Here is an 18,138-nt window from a genome sequence, read left to right on the forward strand (position 1 = left end):
CTGGTCTTCTTCCACTGATGAGTAGAAAGAGTGTTTTGTCATTTTATTGCTCACATCAATGCTGGCGTCACTTGGAATCAACTTGGTTGTTGTGCTTTGCATTTCCTGTGTAACAGCTGGTAGGTCATTGACTGAATTAGTGGTAAAAAGTGCGGTTGTTTGACTGTCTGTCCAAACCTGAGACCCTGCTGGTGATAATGTTGCCGTTTCTGTCTGAGGAGCACGACTAGAAAGAATCCTTTGACCTTCAGTTGAAGCAGCTTGGTTCACCCGCTCAGTAGAAGATGATATAAAAAATGAAGGCGCCAGGAATGGGAACACAGAGGACGTGGATGGAGCTGAAGAGGAAATTGATGTTGTCAGTGAAGAAGATGATACCGCTGATGATGAATATGATGAGACAGTCTCAGATACATGTGATGATCTAGAGCCAGCTGAACCAACACCCTGAGGTGGTGCAGTGGGTTTCTGAGACATGTTGAAAATCAAACCTGAGCTGGCTGGAAGGATCCTGTCTCCCACATGTGATGATGAGGAGGACATGTCCAAGCCCTGGCTGGAACTACGTGAAGGCCATTGGGTGGTTTGGGTCTCGTCCCTGGCGAAAGTTGGCAAGGTTCTACTTTGATCAAGGCTCACTGGATGTTTGACAGTTCCTGCCATCACGGTTAAGACAGAAGAAAAAGCAGGCTGCCCCGATAAACCTTCCCCCTCAGAGTCTGAGTCACCATCTGAATGGACGACTTTGAAAGGCACCTCCTCTGCCACGGACAGGTCGGCCAATGGGTGAGCAGGAGCACCTGTGACTGCAGGGTCGCTCGGTGACGGTGAGGAACCAGAGGCATCGTAGGTGGGTTTTTCTGTTGACACAAATAAACAGGAATGACAGTTTAATATTGAACTTCCATTTTAATTGTCATTTCTCGACTGAATTTTCTTGCTACTAATGTTAGTAAAACATGAATCGCTCAGTCTTGGCTCAGATGCTCTGCAGCTTCCCACTACTTCCCCAAGTAGTCAAACATTCCAGTGGAGATTAATTAAAGAACTATGTAAAAAAAAAAAAAAAAAAAAAATACCAGCCAGATTTTTTTTTCACAATCCAGCAACCCAAGAGCTGTTCTTATTGCCGACTTAAAATTGATTTTAAAAAGCAGATATATCAACATTAACAAAACTATTACTTATACTTATAAAGTGAGCCTTATTGGGAGAAGATAATACATTCCTGTAATTTCAAGCCAAGAAACTTCATAACATGTTGTGCTGCTGCCCTGTCCTAACATCTGACAGTGTGAAAAATCAAACCGCCTAAGCAGTGTGCATATTCACTTAGCCTGCATGTCAGCAAAGAATTATCTTCTCTAAACAAGACAGATGAAGCCATTACAAAGCGCCAGGTACAGTATGTCACATAACCACGTAAAACATCCAGGATCAGATAGTACACATGTGCAGATGACTGTAGTTGTCAGGATTGATTGCAATGCTTTAGAAAAACTGTCAAAGTTTTAATAAAAAATGGATTTACTATCCATGTGCAATGTTTTAATTAGCTAAGATATCCCAAATTCTCTTCATACAGCAGGTTTGGTTGTGCAAACATGCCTTTTTAATAGTTTCTAACAGTAAACCAAGGACATTTGTGTATCCCTAAAGGAGAGAAAATAGAGAAAATCTTCAAAGTGGAACAAACAGAATTATTCAAGAGATAGCAGCTGTGTGCTAAAATACAGCGGAGATAACGCTACTTCTAAAAACACACAGCGGACTCACGTTACAGTGTTTTGCGCCTTTGCGGAAATGAAGCCTCAGTTAAAAGCAGAAAGATAGAGACATATGGAGAACAGTAACTATCATCAAGATGCTGAGGGTGATTATTGCACCAACGCGTGACGTGGAGTTGTCTCTCAACCATTCCTGTCCTCGGCGCTTCTTTTATTCTCAGCACATCCTCGACACATCTATATAGAGGCTCTTTTATCCATTTATAAAGCTTTGCAGTCCTGTCACATCTCCCACCCCCTCAGCATGTTTCGCCTGCTAAAGTGCATCCAGCTAGTACTCATATACAACCCCTTCAGTGTTGGAGGGACCCGAGCAGGAGAGGAGCTGAGTTTTAGGGCAATTTAAAAGACAAATATGTACAGCGGCAGCAAAATGACGCTAGATGTTCACATATCCATCATTTTTGCTTACTCTTTTTTCCACTCATATTTACTTGAGCGCAAACTGTAAAATTCAGAGAACCGTCCAACACATTCTGCAGAAATGAGCAGCTTTAAAGTCCATGTTTTCTGAATTACACACAACAATTAGCCCCGGGCAATGTGTACTCACACAGCTGGCACAGAAAACATTTTTTTCATGTGCTGATTTCTGCAGAATGCTAAATAACAAGTGTAATAGCATCTAATAATTAAAAAGTTTCTGGTTACTAACTCCAAATATACTCCTAAATGTCACCAATCTCCCAGAGAATTGGCATAATGATGTTTAAAACTTGTTGTCAGAGGAATAAATCACTGGATTTCATTAACTGTCAGCTTTCATTTCTCACTGACAGATCATTCATTCATGCTGTATTCATGATCCCACCTAATTCCTTTTCTTCAATAAACCCCTTATGTGCTAATATATGATTAGTAAAAATTGCTATACTGCAATTTTTAATCCATTCTTAAAAACTGGTGATACAAAGGAAAGAGTGGAAGTAAGGGAATTACACTCCTGTAGTCACCAAAGGGCTTGAACAAAAGAATGGATACGTGTTCTGCTTCAAGGCCACTAAGAGGTCAGTGAGATACACCACCTGGCCATCAAAATGAATGAGAATTAAGTGCCCCAGCCCCGCCCCATATCCTCCCCACTGATTAGCGAGCCCAGTGGCAACAGGAATTTGGGTGCGTGGGACGGACGCCAGCCCAAGCGGAGGTGCAGAGTCCGCCTGTGGTTTGCCACCTGCTCTGACAGAGCAGAGCATAAGGGAGGATTTTAACAATGGGCTAAAGAGGACAAGGTGTGCAGATAAAAGGAGAGAGAAACAGTAAAATGGTGATGAGAAAGGATGGGCTGGGAGATGTGGAAAAAAGAGAAAGAAGATTGAGAAAATGACTGAACTGAAGGTTGCTTTGGAAGAGAAACTGCAATTGCCTACAAGACGGTGGGTCATTCACAAGAAAACAGATTCATTTTCATGATTTCTCACCCCAGCAGGCTTCTTGAAAGAAACGTTGAAAAAAAAATCTGTGATTACAGAAAGCAAAACAAGGATCTGCATAAGAGTACTCAATTTTACTGTAAATACAAAGACAGTTTTCAGTCGTTCAGGTCAATTATAGAACAAAAATGTGAGATTTTTGTATTCTAAATATATTTGGTTTTTTAAACCTTGGTTGGACAAAACAATCTATTTTAAGATGTAACCCTGGGTTATGGATAATTGTGAAGGCCATTTTTTACTATTTCGTGGGATAAGAGGTCATCCGAGCAAGGACATATGAGAAAGCAATCAGTATCTTCTATTTGTGGCCATTGCTGTTCAAAATCACACTTAAAAAAAACATTATTTTCAGTTTTAGTGGAAATCCTAAAGACACCAAATACGCATTTTGGGATATATGTATAAAATTATGCACAAGACATTTAGACTATTTCCATTTAACAGTTGCTTCCATAAAACACTGACTGTTGAGATCAAGTATTTTCAGTGTGTGTAAATAGTATGCAGTTTAAAAGAAGAGTTATTTTTTTCAACTTCATGGCTACTTAATTGGAAACAAAGGGGGAAAATGATTGATATCAGGGTTAAAAAAAACAAGTAAAATAATAGCCTGCTGTAAGAAATCAAAACTTCAAGTATGTGTGATCAATAAATATTCAGTTATTTCAAACAAATTGGTTTTGGTGCACTTCCTAAGTTAAGAAACAGCCACATGATCCTGACTCGTCTCTAAAACCTTCTTCAACCAGCGCACCCAAACCACAGACCTCATTTCCACACTGATTTTTTTCCCCTCGGCAGGCAGCACTATCTTTGAGCGACCAGGACACAGACATGACACTACTGGGGCTCCTGCTGCTCCACTCACATTATACACTGCTTCTCCTTTTGCTTTGAGCTGTTTTTGTTCTCTTATGTGCGGAAAATGGTAAACAAGGAGAGCATAATTCAACAGTGAGTTGGACAGAACCCTAGGAGCAGAGAAACAAATTTGAGAGCCTGGTCAACTTCTTCTGAGGAAGTGCCTCTTATGTTTTGGCTGTTTATAGAAGGCAACAGCTTATAGAACTGCTTTAAGCTGTTGTTCTAAATTATAAAAATGCACCTGGAGTTATTTATTTCACATACCTTCTCTGCTTTTGTCTGTATGTAAGCATCGTGTTGGTGCAAGGATGAATTAGGAGGCTCTGGCAGTGACGCCGAGCACTGCTGAGGTGACAGGATGGTCGAGAGGCAGGATGTCACACACCAAACACTATAACTTTTTGTTTTTTTCAGCGGGTGCAAACAGGACAGCAGGACGAGACACGCATCGTGTGTCTGGAACGGAGCCCAGAGGACACTTAACCCTGCAACCACATAGCGATGTGTACATGGTCTTAAAAGAGATGTTCATTCAGACATTCACTCATTCATTATCCCTGACAAGGAGGTCAAAGTATGGATTTGCTGGACTGTTTGTTGGTTCAGCAAATTCAAAAAGTTCATGTAAGGCCAAAAAACACAAGATTAGTTTGTGATATGGATTCAGAAGCTAAAAACAAGACACTCTTCTTACAAATAGACAGTTAAAAAGCAAAGCAGCACATCTGTGCTCGGTCAGGGGTTTTGCTATTACAGCCTTACTCTGCCTGGCTATGACAAGCAACTAGTGGTAGTAAATGATAGCGAAATTTAAATAGAAATTTCTGTGTAACTGTCATTGCTGGGTCAGTGAGCTGAATATGGCTTAGCTATACTTGTTCTACTGTCACACTACATTCTAGCGTTAAGTATTATCTTGTAATGTCATTTGCTGGTGGTGGCCACTGTTCAGCAAACACTACACAGACTTTAAACAGAATTTACAGGGAATTATGATTAACATGACTTTACGTGAACGCAGCACATCTAGTACACCTACCCCATGACTGTCTATCACATATGTGTATGAAAATAACATTTATTAACATTTATTTTTACCGAAAAAAGAGCTAATTATATAACCCTGATACAGGAATACGCCTATCGCATTGTTTCAGGTTTAAAAAATCTTTCAGTTCTGCTAAGAATGCAGCAGCACTCTGAAACCACTACTGTCTCCTTTTTCATTGACGAGGGGATATATAAAAATCCTGTGAGGGAAAAAGCCAGCACCGGACAATACACTGACTCAGGGGAAGCTGAGCACTCTCTCTTGCCACCTGTTTTTCCTCTTTCCTCCTTCGCTCCTCTCTTTCTCCTGCTCTCTCTCCCTCTCTCTCCACCTCCCTTCAGATGAAAGTCAACCCATCCACTGATGCAAAGGCTCCTCAGCTTTTTCAGCCTGACATGCCGACACACTGACTTCTGTCCTGATGCAGCTCAGGACGCCGTAGTCACGGCTTATGTTGTTGCAGTCTGTCCACTCCTATTACTGCTTACCCAGGCTGTTCTCCACTGTCCTTGTCCCTGTGTTCGAGCCTCATTTATGGTCGAGTAATATGATCGTGCATACTATGAGATGATAGAGGTTTCTCAATGAGTGGGTAAGAGTTGTCTCGATTTCTGAAGATTAGACGAGGTGAAAAACACCAGAGAAGCAATTTAACAGCCACATTCCCTTGCAGTACCAGGGATCTGGTTACTAAATCACCACTGGCACATTGTGTTCTCTAAATAGCCTAACACTAAATATTACATTCATCTCCTCCTGTGTCTGTGACGCTGTATGGTACATTAGGATAATGTTCCTATTGAGTGTTTCTATGCTTGTCACTGTCGGAACTGGCTTAATACAACACACCAGAGTGCCATAATTCAGTGCATTTAGCGAGCTTTTTAAAAGGTGACAGGGGACGCATTCTCTCCAAATTCACATGAGGGATCATATATCTGCTTGCTCAGACCCTTTTGGCAAAAAAAAAAGGGGGGAAATTAATTGTTATTTGGGCCTCATTATGCAAATCCAGAAATGAAGGTGCTGCAGCAACTCAGTGAATAAATGATATAAGCACAGCTCCTGCAGAACAAAACAATCCATCCCCCAAAAATGTATTTTCACAGAATGTGAACACTTCTTAAATTATTACAACACAGCTGTATTACGTTAATAATCTAGAACATTTTAAAAAACATACCAAAATACAAAAAGAAGTATAAATGCTATGCACAAAGATAATCCGGTAATAAAGTCCCTAAATTTGACAATGAATGTGCATGCCGCAGAATGACTACAGCTTTTACAACAGTGTCTGCTGTTCTGTGCAACAATTCTTGGGTCTTACTGTCTGCATAATAAAGGAATAATAATTGGGATACAGAATGAACCACCACATGAATCATCCAAAAAATATGCTCCTCAGTAAGTTACCTTTACTTGCCAACACTGATTGTGTTTTAAATGGCGGTTTACTGCTGATTAATGTTCCAACTATCAAATCACGTGGTTTATGTATCAAATACATTCAAGAACTGCCTTAATGAACTTTATCTATTGTGGTTTCACATGAAACTAACCCTGAGCTGATGCCAACGGATATTTATGAAGAGTGTAAAGGGTTACACATAAACACAAATACGTGCAACATTGTGCATACCCATTTTAGTTTATACTTCTATGTGTGCTGGTGAAGTGACAGCTATTATATCAGTAGCAGGGGATTTAACATAGTTTAAATAAATGTACAGTAGAGAATGAATGATGTCGAATTTAATTAAATTCCTTGATATTTCCTTCAATGGACAAACAACAATCCACTCATTCTCCATTCTTGATACTGGAACGAGTCAGACCAAAGTCTCGTTGAGAAATAGTACGCACAATAAGACATTTTCAAACAGCATTTCTGCCACTGAACAGACTGAATAAATTTTGCATAAATGTTTGGAGCTTTGATGGAAGGTCTTCCACAGAATCTCAGACTTTTGGGGAGCCTAATGGCTGATGATAGAGCATCATCACCAATGCAGTAAAATAAAATATAGTGCTATTTTACACTTACAGATTGGTTGGAAATGGTTACTGAACTCATTGCTGAGATGTTGAACAGTTTCTGCAGGATCAGAATGGCATGTGCACAGTGCATGTACAATACAGGCAATAAGTCTGTGTTACCTTATTTGACAGAAATCTTTGTATTTTCCTGTTATTTCTGCCCATTTGATGAAGAAAAATGTCTCTTCTGCTTAAAGAAATGAAACCTCAATTAACAAAACTGGTAAATTTTATTCTACTCTCAGCTCTTAGCATTTAGGTACTGATTTTGCATTGCTGCTGGCTAAAACCTCTTTGGGGGGCAGAAATGTTCCTCTATCCAGGAAAAACTTGTAATGCACATAACTCTTTGCATTGCGATGTATTGCCAGGTGTTTTGACGCATAAAACACTGAGGTCTCGAAGGAAAACTTAAAAAAACATTCAACACTGCACAAGACTCAGTTCAAAAAGCCTGACTGAGAATTCTCACTAATGTTGGCTGGCAAGTGTTACATAAAAATGTCTAAAATGGTATAGATCAGTCTGTAATTGTTGGAGATTAAAAGATCAGGAGAGGTGCTTCAGGGCTCCCACCCATAATAGCAACAGAGTCTGATAATTAGCAGATTCACACACACCTCCACAGATTCACCTGCGTTTTGATTTTATCTGAAGATAATAACTCGAGGCAAGCCTACAACAGCTCCTTCTCAACTCGAACTCTACCCACCCCCAATGTGCAAATCTACGCAAATAAAGAAAACATTTCCTGACATACAAAAGTGCTTTTCTGTAAACTGTAAATGTGCAGTTACTAGTTTGTTTGGAAATATGAAAACAAATAGGGCTTTTACATTGTAAGTGTCGCAATAAGCCGTGTATAAAGCCAGGACCCTGAGACTAAATGAGTTTAATGACAATCAGCCATCATTCAGTTTCTTGCTAGCAGCAGTATTTTTCCAGTTGTAATATGTCAAAAATATCTTTAGTACAAAGACATAAAAGAGTCCCAGTGAGCTACTCCAGTGAGCCAGTATGAAAAACATCAAGAACCTGGAACTGGCACAGCTACTACAGATGAAATGCATTCATTTCTTATGTCTGCATTTACATTTACATGTGTGCTTTTCCTGCAATAATGTATCAAATGTGTGCTGGAATCTAAAAAGGTGATGCTAAGGTTACTCTCAGGAATCTGCAAAATAGAAAATCACATTCAGGATTAGAAGCAGACTGGCTGGACTGAGGAAAACTGGGTGAAATCCATCCGAAATAAAACTTGCACTGAACATTACAGATTAATGGTACATAAACATATAAGAATAGCTCGGGATAAAATATTCCTTTGATGCATGAAGCGATCAGATGAGCCCTGCTGAGGCAGACAGGGTGACTGAAAGTCAGAAGCCTCAGTGTGGTTCTGCAGGCAATCCCAGACCACCAAAAATGAGTCATCCTTCACTACAGCACCGTGCCCAGAGGCAACGCTGGCCTATGAACTGAGAGATAAAAGCAAAAGGTAAATACATGTACTGTCTTGCCAGGGAAGCATCAAGCGAATGAAATCTAATGATTGCATTTCTACACAAAAGGCTGTTCTTGTCTGATTTTTTTAAAATAATTGAGGCTTGTACAAACAGTGTATAGAGTGAAAAGTATATCTAGCCATGTCGGTTCATGTATACTATGTTTACATTAACAAACTATGAAAACCTAATACCCATACATGCAGTGTGTCTGTTTCAGATGGAGAAAGAAGAGACTGTATCAAACTGCAGTCGTCTCCTGGGGACGTACATATCAGAGCAGGCAGAGCCACGAATGTGGGGGTTTAGCTGCATGCTGGGGACTGTTATTGGGCTTGAGGATTACAGCAGCCATTTGACATGGCAGGTTGTCAAGGGAGGCATCAGATAGTGACACAAAAAATGATTAAACTACGTAAAACATAAACATGAACCTGAAGGTCTCCTCCTATAAACCAGAATTTCTTATAAGCATCGAAAAACACTCGTGAGAACAAAATAACTGCGTACCGTTAAGTTTAGTCAGTCATTTCCAACCTTCCTGTCAGAGATGTTTGAATTTTGGGTAATGATATATGATTAAATGCTCAATCTAAATTACAAGAGCATGGAAATAGCAACTCATAGACCTATTTTCAAAAATTGGAGCCAAATCATTAGTCAGCCGTCACTTTCATGTGTACGCACGTTGCTCATTATTCTGTTCAGATCTATTCAGGTTCTTTTAGTAATATTCAATCTGGGAAATATTTGCTCAGAATAGAGTGGAATGAGGATAATCTGTGTGACAGAATGGGATTAGAATTAATGAAAGCAGGGTACAAAGTCAAAGAGTCACAAGATAAATCAGAAGGGTTGTGAGACAATAATTGGAGAGGAAACAAGAAAAAACTACTGTAAGTTCTGATACCTGGAACCTAATTTACTTGTCTCCAGATTGAGCTTAATGAAATCACCACAGAACACAGTGCCAGAAGCTATCAATAAAACAGATCAATAAAAATAATGAGAGCCAGCCGGGTGACCTCGGTGAGGACCTGAGCGGCCTGTGGCCTGCTGTTCAAAAGACCGTCACATCACGGCAGGTGAGGTTCAGCTCAGTTACCTGTGTCAGCCTCCGCTACTCTATTCAAGTATCACCGCTGAGGAGATCACATGTCGATGCATCTGACCATCTAACTGGGCCCTCAGAGAGACTTCAGAGGAAGTCAAAGCTCATCCAGCGAGGTGACAGAATACTGAACATATCTGCGGTGTCTTACATTCCCTGCACTAAACTCCTGCACCATGACTTCTCACTGTTCCCACCTTAAAGGTACAGCACAGTATTCTGAATACATCACTGTCAAATCAGGTGCGGTACTGTGATTGAATTACCCTCAGTTTACAGAAAGTCAAACCACATTTTCAGTGCATGAAGAAGGATAAGCACTGATGAAAAAAAAAAAACTAAATGGGTAATGAATAAACATCAACAGCTTAGAAGCATTTCCTCTGTGTGTGCTGGAACAGTTTTCTTCTTTGTTTTTTCAGTCGCTTTCCTGCAAAAGTGCAATCCCCAAAGAACATAATTAACCTCTAAAAGGTCTCATTTGTTTTTAGTATTAATACTAATTAACCCAAACTAAGTCATTCATGGTGGATTTCCACACATGGTATCTCGCCTCACAAGTTTTAACTTCAATGTCATTAAGGTAAAGTCTTTTGCATTTACTGGCGAATAAAGTGACTGTGATGCTTTCACAGTTATACATAATTCATGCCCTCCATGTCAAGCCAAATTGCCTCTCAAGTGTATTAACATAAACATGATGCAAAGGCAGACAATTTGCAAGGCTCCTAATTGACATAACAAAGACAATGCACCTATTTGCTTCATAAAAAACACCATCGTACATTTGACCTTCATCCAATAAGGAGAGCTGTGAAGCCGCTCAACCAAACCATGACAATTAGGTCACGGAGCTTGAATTCATTCTGCATTTTTACAAAGAAGAGCTCAACTTAAAGAAAAGTAGACAATTAAAGTAGACAGGATAATAAATCTACACGGCAGACGACCTCATGTCTCGCGAGTCCTTGAGAGGTCCAAATTGAAAACTGAAAAACCTATGAGACCGAGCAGATGTATGGACTCTGATCGTATTTATTGACTGCAGTGCAGTAGAGGTTAGCCGAGGCATGAGGATGATGGAGGGAAGAGGACAATGAGGGATAACAAGGTGGGATAAGCCTGTTAAGCCTCCAGGATCCCCTCTGAAATCCACACTGGAGTCAAGCACAAGAATGTCAAAATGTATGTAATACAATCAGTGTTCCATAATCTGGGGTCACCGCAACCACAGACCACAAAGGAACTTGCTCATGTTGACACAGTTCTTGGAATTTTTGGGGATTCTGAAGGATTTGGGAATCGAATTTTCCAAATGTTTGTAATGAACTGAGCTAATGAAATGCTAAATCAAACCATTCGAATTATAGACAACAGTTTATAACTTAACATTCGGATCATGAAAAGATCGAATGAAAAACCACAGACGCACAACATAAACAAAAGTTTAATTGTATTTTAAAGCATAACTGCATGATTAAGCATTTGTGTAAATATTTACTACTGTTCTTAGCAGCTTTTATACTATTATATGCGCCATATTTGGGGGTTGAACCAGTATTTAGACAAACAAACTGTCGATCTTCGGAAAATAGTGAGAGGATTTTTTCCTAATTTAATATTAGTTTTAGAAACCATTCACCATTTAGTACAGAAAACAGTTGCTGCTGGATTTGCTCATGCAGCCCTGCAGGTACATAGATCCTCACATTCACTGTTATCACCACAGATCAGAAAAAAAATGTTAAAAAGGCAATTCAGCTCAGCATAAAATCATCATAAGCTGTTTTCACTGAAAAGCAGGACTACATCAGCTGTTTATAGTCCACCTGCTTTTTGAAGACACACATTACACGACCAGAAGAAAATCTTACAGCTGGTAAGAAATACAAAAAAACTACATTGTGCAGTTTACTACAGATGAATATCAGGTCAGACGACACGTTTGTGTTACAACACCGACTCTGTTCATGCTTCACATCACAGCAATCTGACATAGAACATTGACACTCCACACAGTCAAAGCAAACAAAGAGATCACCACCGACTTTGGCAGGCAGCAAGATGGATGAGCTCTCAAGGAAAAGCCTCGGCCACATCCTCAATTCACCGCAACACCGCAAGGCCAACAGTGTCACACTACAGTTGCTGCTGTGGTGGTGACCACACAACATCCAGCAAATGCGCGCATGTTTACAACGGGGCAGCATTCTGGAGATGGTGAAGCATCCTGCTGTGGAAAAGATTATCATCATTACAGAGCCTCCCCTAAGTGAAATGCACTCATCATTACAGGTATGCGCTTTTCCTGCTATGATGTGTCAAAATGTCACCAAGCATCTACCGTCTTCACCTTCGCCCTGCGATATGATGCAGTTGTAATTGCAGGCTGGTGTCAAAATGTTCTTTTCTATAACTGACATGGAATGAAAAGATTTAGAAGTAATTATGTAACATTGCTTCAGCTGAGTAAAAAGACAAACATCTAATTAAGCTAGCTAATGATGAGAACAGTGCAAAAACAAAGGCCTCTCAGGAGGAAATAATACATATTTAGAATTTAAAACCATAAATCCTGCTTTTTCAAAGGTCATCTTATATGTATAAGTGAATTAGGAATGTAGGAAGTAGAGAATTTGTCAGATTTTGATCTTTTTTTTCTAACATTTTGACAGAATAATTACAGGAATTGCAAAATCAGTGGATAGTCAATTCAAAACTGTTTTGACAAAAGGTGCAAAATATAGTAGAGTTATTTTTTATTTCATTAGTAAAAATACTGTAAGACGTGACTCAAGACATTCAAATACAGACAGGTCACCGTGTGCCCACCAAAACTCACAAAATGTCTTTTCTGTGACGTTATAAGATCTTGTAGTTTGAAGCAAAATGCACAAAGATCTCCGTGTAGGCAGCTCATTAAGATTTGTGACAAGCATTGCGTCAGCTGAGATGAGGAGGGCAGAACTAATGATGCATTCTCAAACGCATTTTGTTGCGTTGAAGATGGTGTCACAGAGAGATGAATCATTCAGCAACTCTATGACCTTAAAAAATATCAGGCAAACACATATTGGTTCTTTCAAACTGAGTTTCTTCCCTAAAACTACATGATAGCCGTTTAGATAGGCAACACTATATTTCCTTTAAAGCACACTTAATAGTCTGAAATTAGTTGGGGCTTGAGTGTTGGCATTTCAGAGGGAAAGGAGAAAAATTAGCTTTTGGAAAACAAAGACAGAAGCTAAGGTCAGAGGCTGTGAGATAATGCAGGTAGGAGGAAAATGTACTGTCACCTCTACAGTGCACACACACTGGCAGCATGAGGCCAAAACACCAGCAGCAATTGCTTCCTCAGTAAGCCGGCATGCTGGCAGCATTTAGATGCTTTGAAGGTCTCGGGATGTATCACTATCCAGTTTGCCACCAATGACCCGCTCAACTTCACATAAAAACCGGGGCTTTTATTCACATTTGCTTCCACGACTGTCACATTGCAGCTGCCGCATTTCTCAGTTTACATTGTAGTTAATGGTATGATACAGCTGTTTTTCACCTGATAGAACTGGGATTTGATCTACATCTTTGTTTTTTCACATACTGTAGAACTAGTGTTGCAACATTTTGCTTTTTTAGTCAGTCAGATAATAAAGTTCTGTGTGTCACAGAAAAGAATTGAATGGTCTCAAACGCTGAGTGTCTGAGGATGATAGCAGGAGGAATCCAGCTCAACTTCTTTATAAGTAGTGAGTTGAAAAGGGGAATTTCAGTTTTCATTTAAGGATTTTAATGGTAAAAAAAAAAATATCTTAAAACTTACAAACCATTCTGGCAATGCTTAAAGGCGAGATAATTGAACTATGACTCATTGGGGTTGAGCTAGAATTAACACGAAGAATCCAAGTTTATTTTATCTAAATATGTGGGTTCAATATGTCGTCCAATATGTTTTTTCTCACTGTGTTAGACAATGCAGGCCACTGAGAGTATTTATTTAACCGGAATATTTCCACTGGCTTTTCAGTGAGTCTACTGGACAACATGCAGGATGAATAATGCAAAGTTGGAGCAGACAGATGGGACCATTTGCTGTATTAAGATTTTTAGCAGGTAAATCATCTTACCTATGCTAATTTTGATTTTTTGAGCAACGAGCACTGGGCAGACAGATATTTTAAAGAGGAAAAAGACCCTGAGGGATCCATCTTTTCAGGAAAGGTTTATCAAGCTTGGCTATGTAGCCTCTTTTGAGCAGGTTTCCTTTGGAATGAGAAATAGGACAAAACAGTATCATTTTTCTTTCGTGCTTGTATGATGTCATGTGACTTAAGTGATAGCATTTAAAGGTAAGATTGCACAATGTTTGCTTTTTCCATTTTCCTTCAGGGAACTGGATAGAAGAAATGGAAGAAATTAGATTTCTGATGTGATTTTTCTTAGTCATATCATGTTTTTCCTGTATTCTCGCTATTTTTTGCTTTTTTCTATGTGAATTCCATTGTCTTTCACCTTGCAATTTGCTATGATTACTCGTCACACATGATTTTAAATATTAAAACACTTTAGAGCAAGTGAACGATTCCACATTTTCTTCTGCCAGTTTGAGTTTAAGTGACTCCAAAGAGTGTCTGTTTCTTTATATCACCGTGATGCTGCTCTTCTTTGCCCTTCGTCCTTGCAGATTAACTTCTTAAGTTGGATATTCTGTCTTTCTTCTAATCGGATCTTGTACACTCTCCCGGTCCAACTACCACAACGTTTATTACAACTTAATGGTGATACCCATGTCTCACAATGACGTCCACCGTCAAGGAGAGGCCTGTCTCCTAGGGGACAATACCATTACTGAGATGTATGTATACCATGAGGTACCATGATCTAATCCTGCGGACAAACACTTGACCTTCACTAATCATTTAACATGTTGTGGTGCCACAGGCAATAAGGAAACACTGGGTTCGAAACACCCCGTCACACTCTCAACTGCATTTCATTCATACAGCACTGTGTAGGAAAAATGTTTATTTGGTTTACTTGCTTGCTTGGTGGATAAAAAAAGCAAGATATTTGCTGTTATAATGTAATGATTAAACTCTAGGTCTCCTGTGTAATATGAGGTATTGTGCTGTAGAGTATTTCTGTTCTTTTCTAAGAAAAAATAACATCAGAAACACTGGTGCCATGATTGCATAACATCTAATATTAAAACAAGTGTACGGTTCCCTCTCTGCAGCAGGTTACAAAGTGCTGAGAGTGGCAAGTTGTGACGTGCATCACACACACACACACACACACACACACACACACACACACACACACACACACACACACACACACACACACACACACAAACAAACAATACGGACATGATGGGGTTGTATCTGAGGACGGAGGAAGATATCCATGAAGGATTAAGGGGAACAAATTCTGAAGCTCACATCTACTTTTTCTACAGATGGGTGAGAGCAGGAGCATGTGTGAAGGCATTTCTTGTGTCTATGTGTGTGTCTGTGTATGTATGCAAAGGGTTAGTTCTCCAGAGGCAGTGGAACTACACACTCGGATTATCCCAGTCATGAATTGGCCTGTGGGGAACAGCCTGTCTCATTTTGAGACTTAAGGGGTGACTTCAGAGCACCAAAGTAAGACCATAAATCAAACAAATGCAACATGGTATAGATTTATGGATGTGCATAAACGTGAAAATATTTCATTACGTGCCATGCATGCTGAAAAAGTATGACATATTCTGAAGTTTTATCGCCGCATCGCTACAGATCAGTGCATTCAAAGTTCGGCTCTCTATGTCTCACAACGTACTCTAATTTAGTTTGTGCAACTTCGCATCACCAGTAAATGGGATAAGAGTAAGTAAGCACGAAAACCACTTCTATAATCTGTCAGGAGAACATTTTTGAAGTCCTAAGACAGCTTGATTACTGATTAAGAAGATAGGCTTCTAAAACTGTTGAACTTTTCCTTTAATGCTTCCTGGGTTCAGTTTACTCTTGATGCTTCACTGACGCTGTCATCTTTACAGAGAGTAGACTGCCTCTGCTCTCGACCTGCTTTAATAAAGCTAGAAATCAGAGAGCCCCTGAATTAGTGATGTCACTGGGATTTAAAATCAAAGCCTTCTCTATAAGCTGTGAATGGGACACTGAGTAATGAATATGAATGAATAAAACCTGATCTACTACAGGTTTAGAAATTTGAAATTATAATTTGATGAAATAATTCATTTAAACAGAATTCTGCAAAACAACCGTACTTTCTACTCAAATTATCATGATGCAATTCTGTCAGAAGCTGTGGCATGATTAATTATTTTGGCTTCGCCCCATCTTCTATAATCCAATTAGAGCAAACAATAGAATGGCATGCAAACTACATGACAATATAAAATGCTCTGACATGTCTGACCGTGAGAACTGTTGGACTGAAAATGGGGTCACAGACCAACAAAGAGCCATTCATCTGATTTATTTTTGTATTTATAAAATCACACAAACCAACAGATGTAGTCAGTAAATGAAAAAAGTTTACCAGCGATCAAAAAAAAAAATCTTTTTAAAACATGGCAAAAAAAAAAAACAAAGCATAAGATTTGTGAATATTGGATGAATATTGCACATCTATGTAGCTACATGCCTGCAACACATTAGCCATGACAGCATAAGTAAAGTGTGGCAGTGTGCTGTGGAATTCTGGAAGCCTAGTGGCCAAAAAACAATGAAAGCATCTTAAATTTCAGTAAATGTATTGTACATTGATATGATATGTACAGATGAAAAATACATCAGTAGCATTTGCTGGAAAGTTAATGTCGGCTTGTATGCACTGGAAGCGTGTGCGTGCCATCCATGTAATGAAGGTGCAGAAATCAAAGCAATTTTTTCTTGTGGTCACTCATGGTATTGCAACTAAAAAATGAACTGCACCCTAAAACGCATCCCTCCAATTGACCACAATTAGTCCTTCCTTGGTTACTGTTGCTACACCTGTCAAGTTTCACACCTGACATTTCAATACAGCATTTTTAGTCATATTAACATTGTCCCAAAGGAAAACAACAGCAAATTTCTGGAATAAAAGTTGTCAAATTTGGTGTAACTCTAGACCCTCGCCTCTTCTATAACGATAAGGACATGATGGAGTTGTATCTGATTACGGAGGTAGATATCCAACACAGATCAAGGGAAACACATTCTGAACCTCACATCTACTTTTTCTACAGAGCATCTGCAGGAGCATGTGTGAAGACGTTTCTTGTGTGTATGTGTCTGTGTTAATCTAGAATGTGCAGATCTATGAAGTTCCCGTCTTTCTCTTCACCTTTACTGCAGCTCTAGCACACCAGCTGAACAGCAACTTTGATGGAACACTGTAAAACAAATCTACACCACATGACAGAATAGCAAGTTGTAATATTGGAGTAATCTGTCTTAATCTGTGTCACTAGTTTACTGTAGCTTTGAGGCAGAAATTTTCAGCCATGTTGTTGACACTTATTTCACTCAACATCATGTGGACATTTTAACAAAGCAAACAAAAACACTTGAGGGAGCCTTTAAAATCAGTGAAAAGCTAACCAGTCATTTCAGTAACAAAGTTCTTCTATATCATTTGACCCATCTGAGAAGTGCATCACTGGAATAGCCTTTCGGTCCATATCCAATAATTTACACTCGAAATACAATGAAACTTTAAAGGCCCTAGACATCCATGCCAAATCCAAGTAGATGATGTCATTTACTTTAGTTGATTAGCACTCGTCTCAGGATTGCGTGGGGTATGTCCAGGCCCAGCTTGACTCCGTCTTAGCTTTTCTGCAGGCATTAGGATGATAAATTGCACCTTTATCATCCTTATTATGGCATGCTGAGTAGCAATGCCCCCCTTCAACTTCAGCACAAGTCTAATTAGCCACAAAAAACTGAAGCACCTGTGTGTGAATGTGGGACTTGTAAACACCAACAAAAACATTTGCATTCAGTTGGTGTGTCTACTCTGAATTGCTGGCCTTTAGAAACAAGTTCATCTAATTCATATTCACCAAATTCAAACAGACACATAGCATTCTGATATACTCTAAAATCTCAATATAGTAGAGTTGCCTTTTCGAATTGAAGATTCCTCAATCTCCCAGAGAATCAGGCCTCTCCGGCCATCTTCAACTGGAGTCCAGTGTGATGCAGTGCGATGAACGGCGGCCTTGTGCAGAGCAGTGTGGGTTATTATACAGTGTGTCCCAATAAATCAGGCAGCCCGCTGTCCTTTCTCAAGCAGTAGCAGAGCCAAGCCTTCATCTGCCATCAACCTCCACCAAACAGCCAAAACG

General features: G+C 39.5%; 1 protein-coding gene across 2 annotated transcripts in view; it reads right to left on the bottom strand.

Moving 5' to 3' along the window:
• kiaa1549lb (KIAA1549-like b) overlaps nucleotides 1-18,138 on the bottom strand; it is a 63,702-nt gene that overhangs the window by 38,338 nt on the left and 7,226 nt on the right. For both annotated transcript variants that reach the window (XM_022205836.2, XM_022205837.2), the window contains exon 2: nucleotides 492-860. In XM_022205836.2, coding sequence (XP_022061528.2) covers nucleotides 492-860 — 369 coding nt within the window. The remainder of the gene's footprint in view (nucleotides 1-491; nucleotides 861-18,138) is intronic.

The sequence above is a fragment of the Acanthochromis polyacanthus genome, chromosome 2 (assembly GCF_021347895.1).
Source record: "Acanthochromis polyacanthus isolate Apoly-LR-REF ecotype Palm Island chromosome 2, KAUST_Apoly_ChrSc, whole genome shotgun sequence".
NCBI classification, from domain to species: Eukaryota; Metazoa; Chordata; class Actinopteri; family Pomacentridae; genus Acanthochromis; species Acanthochromis polyacanthus.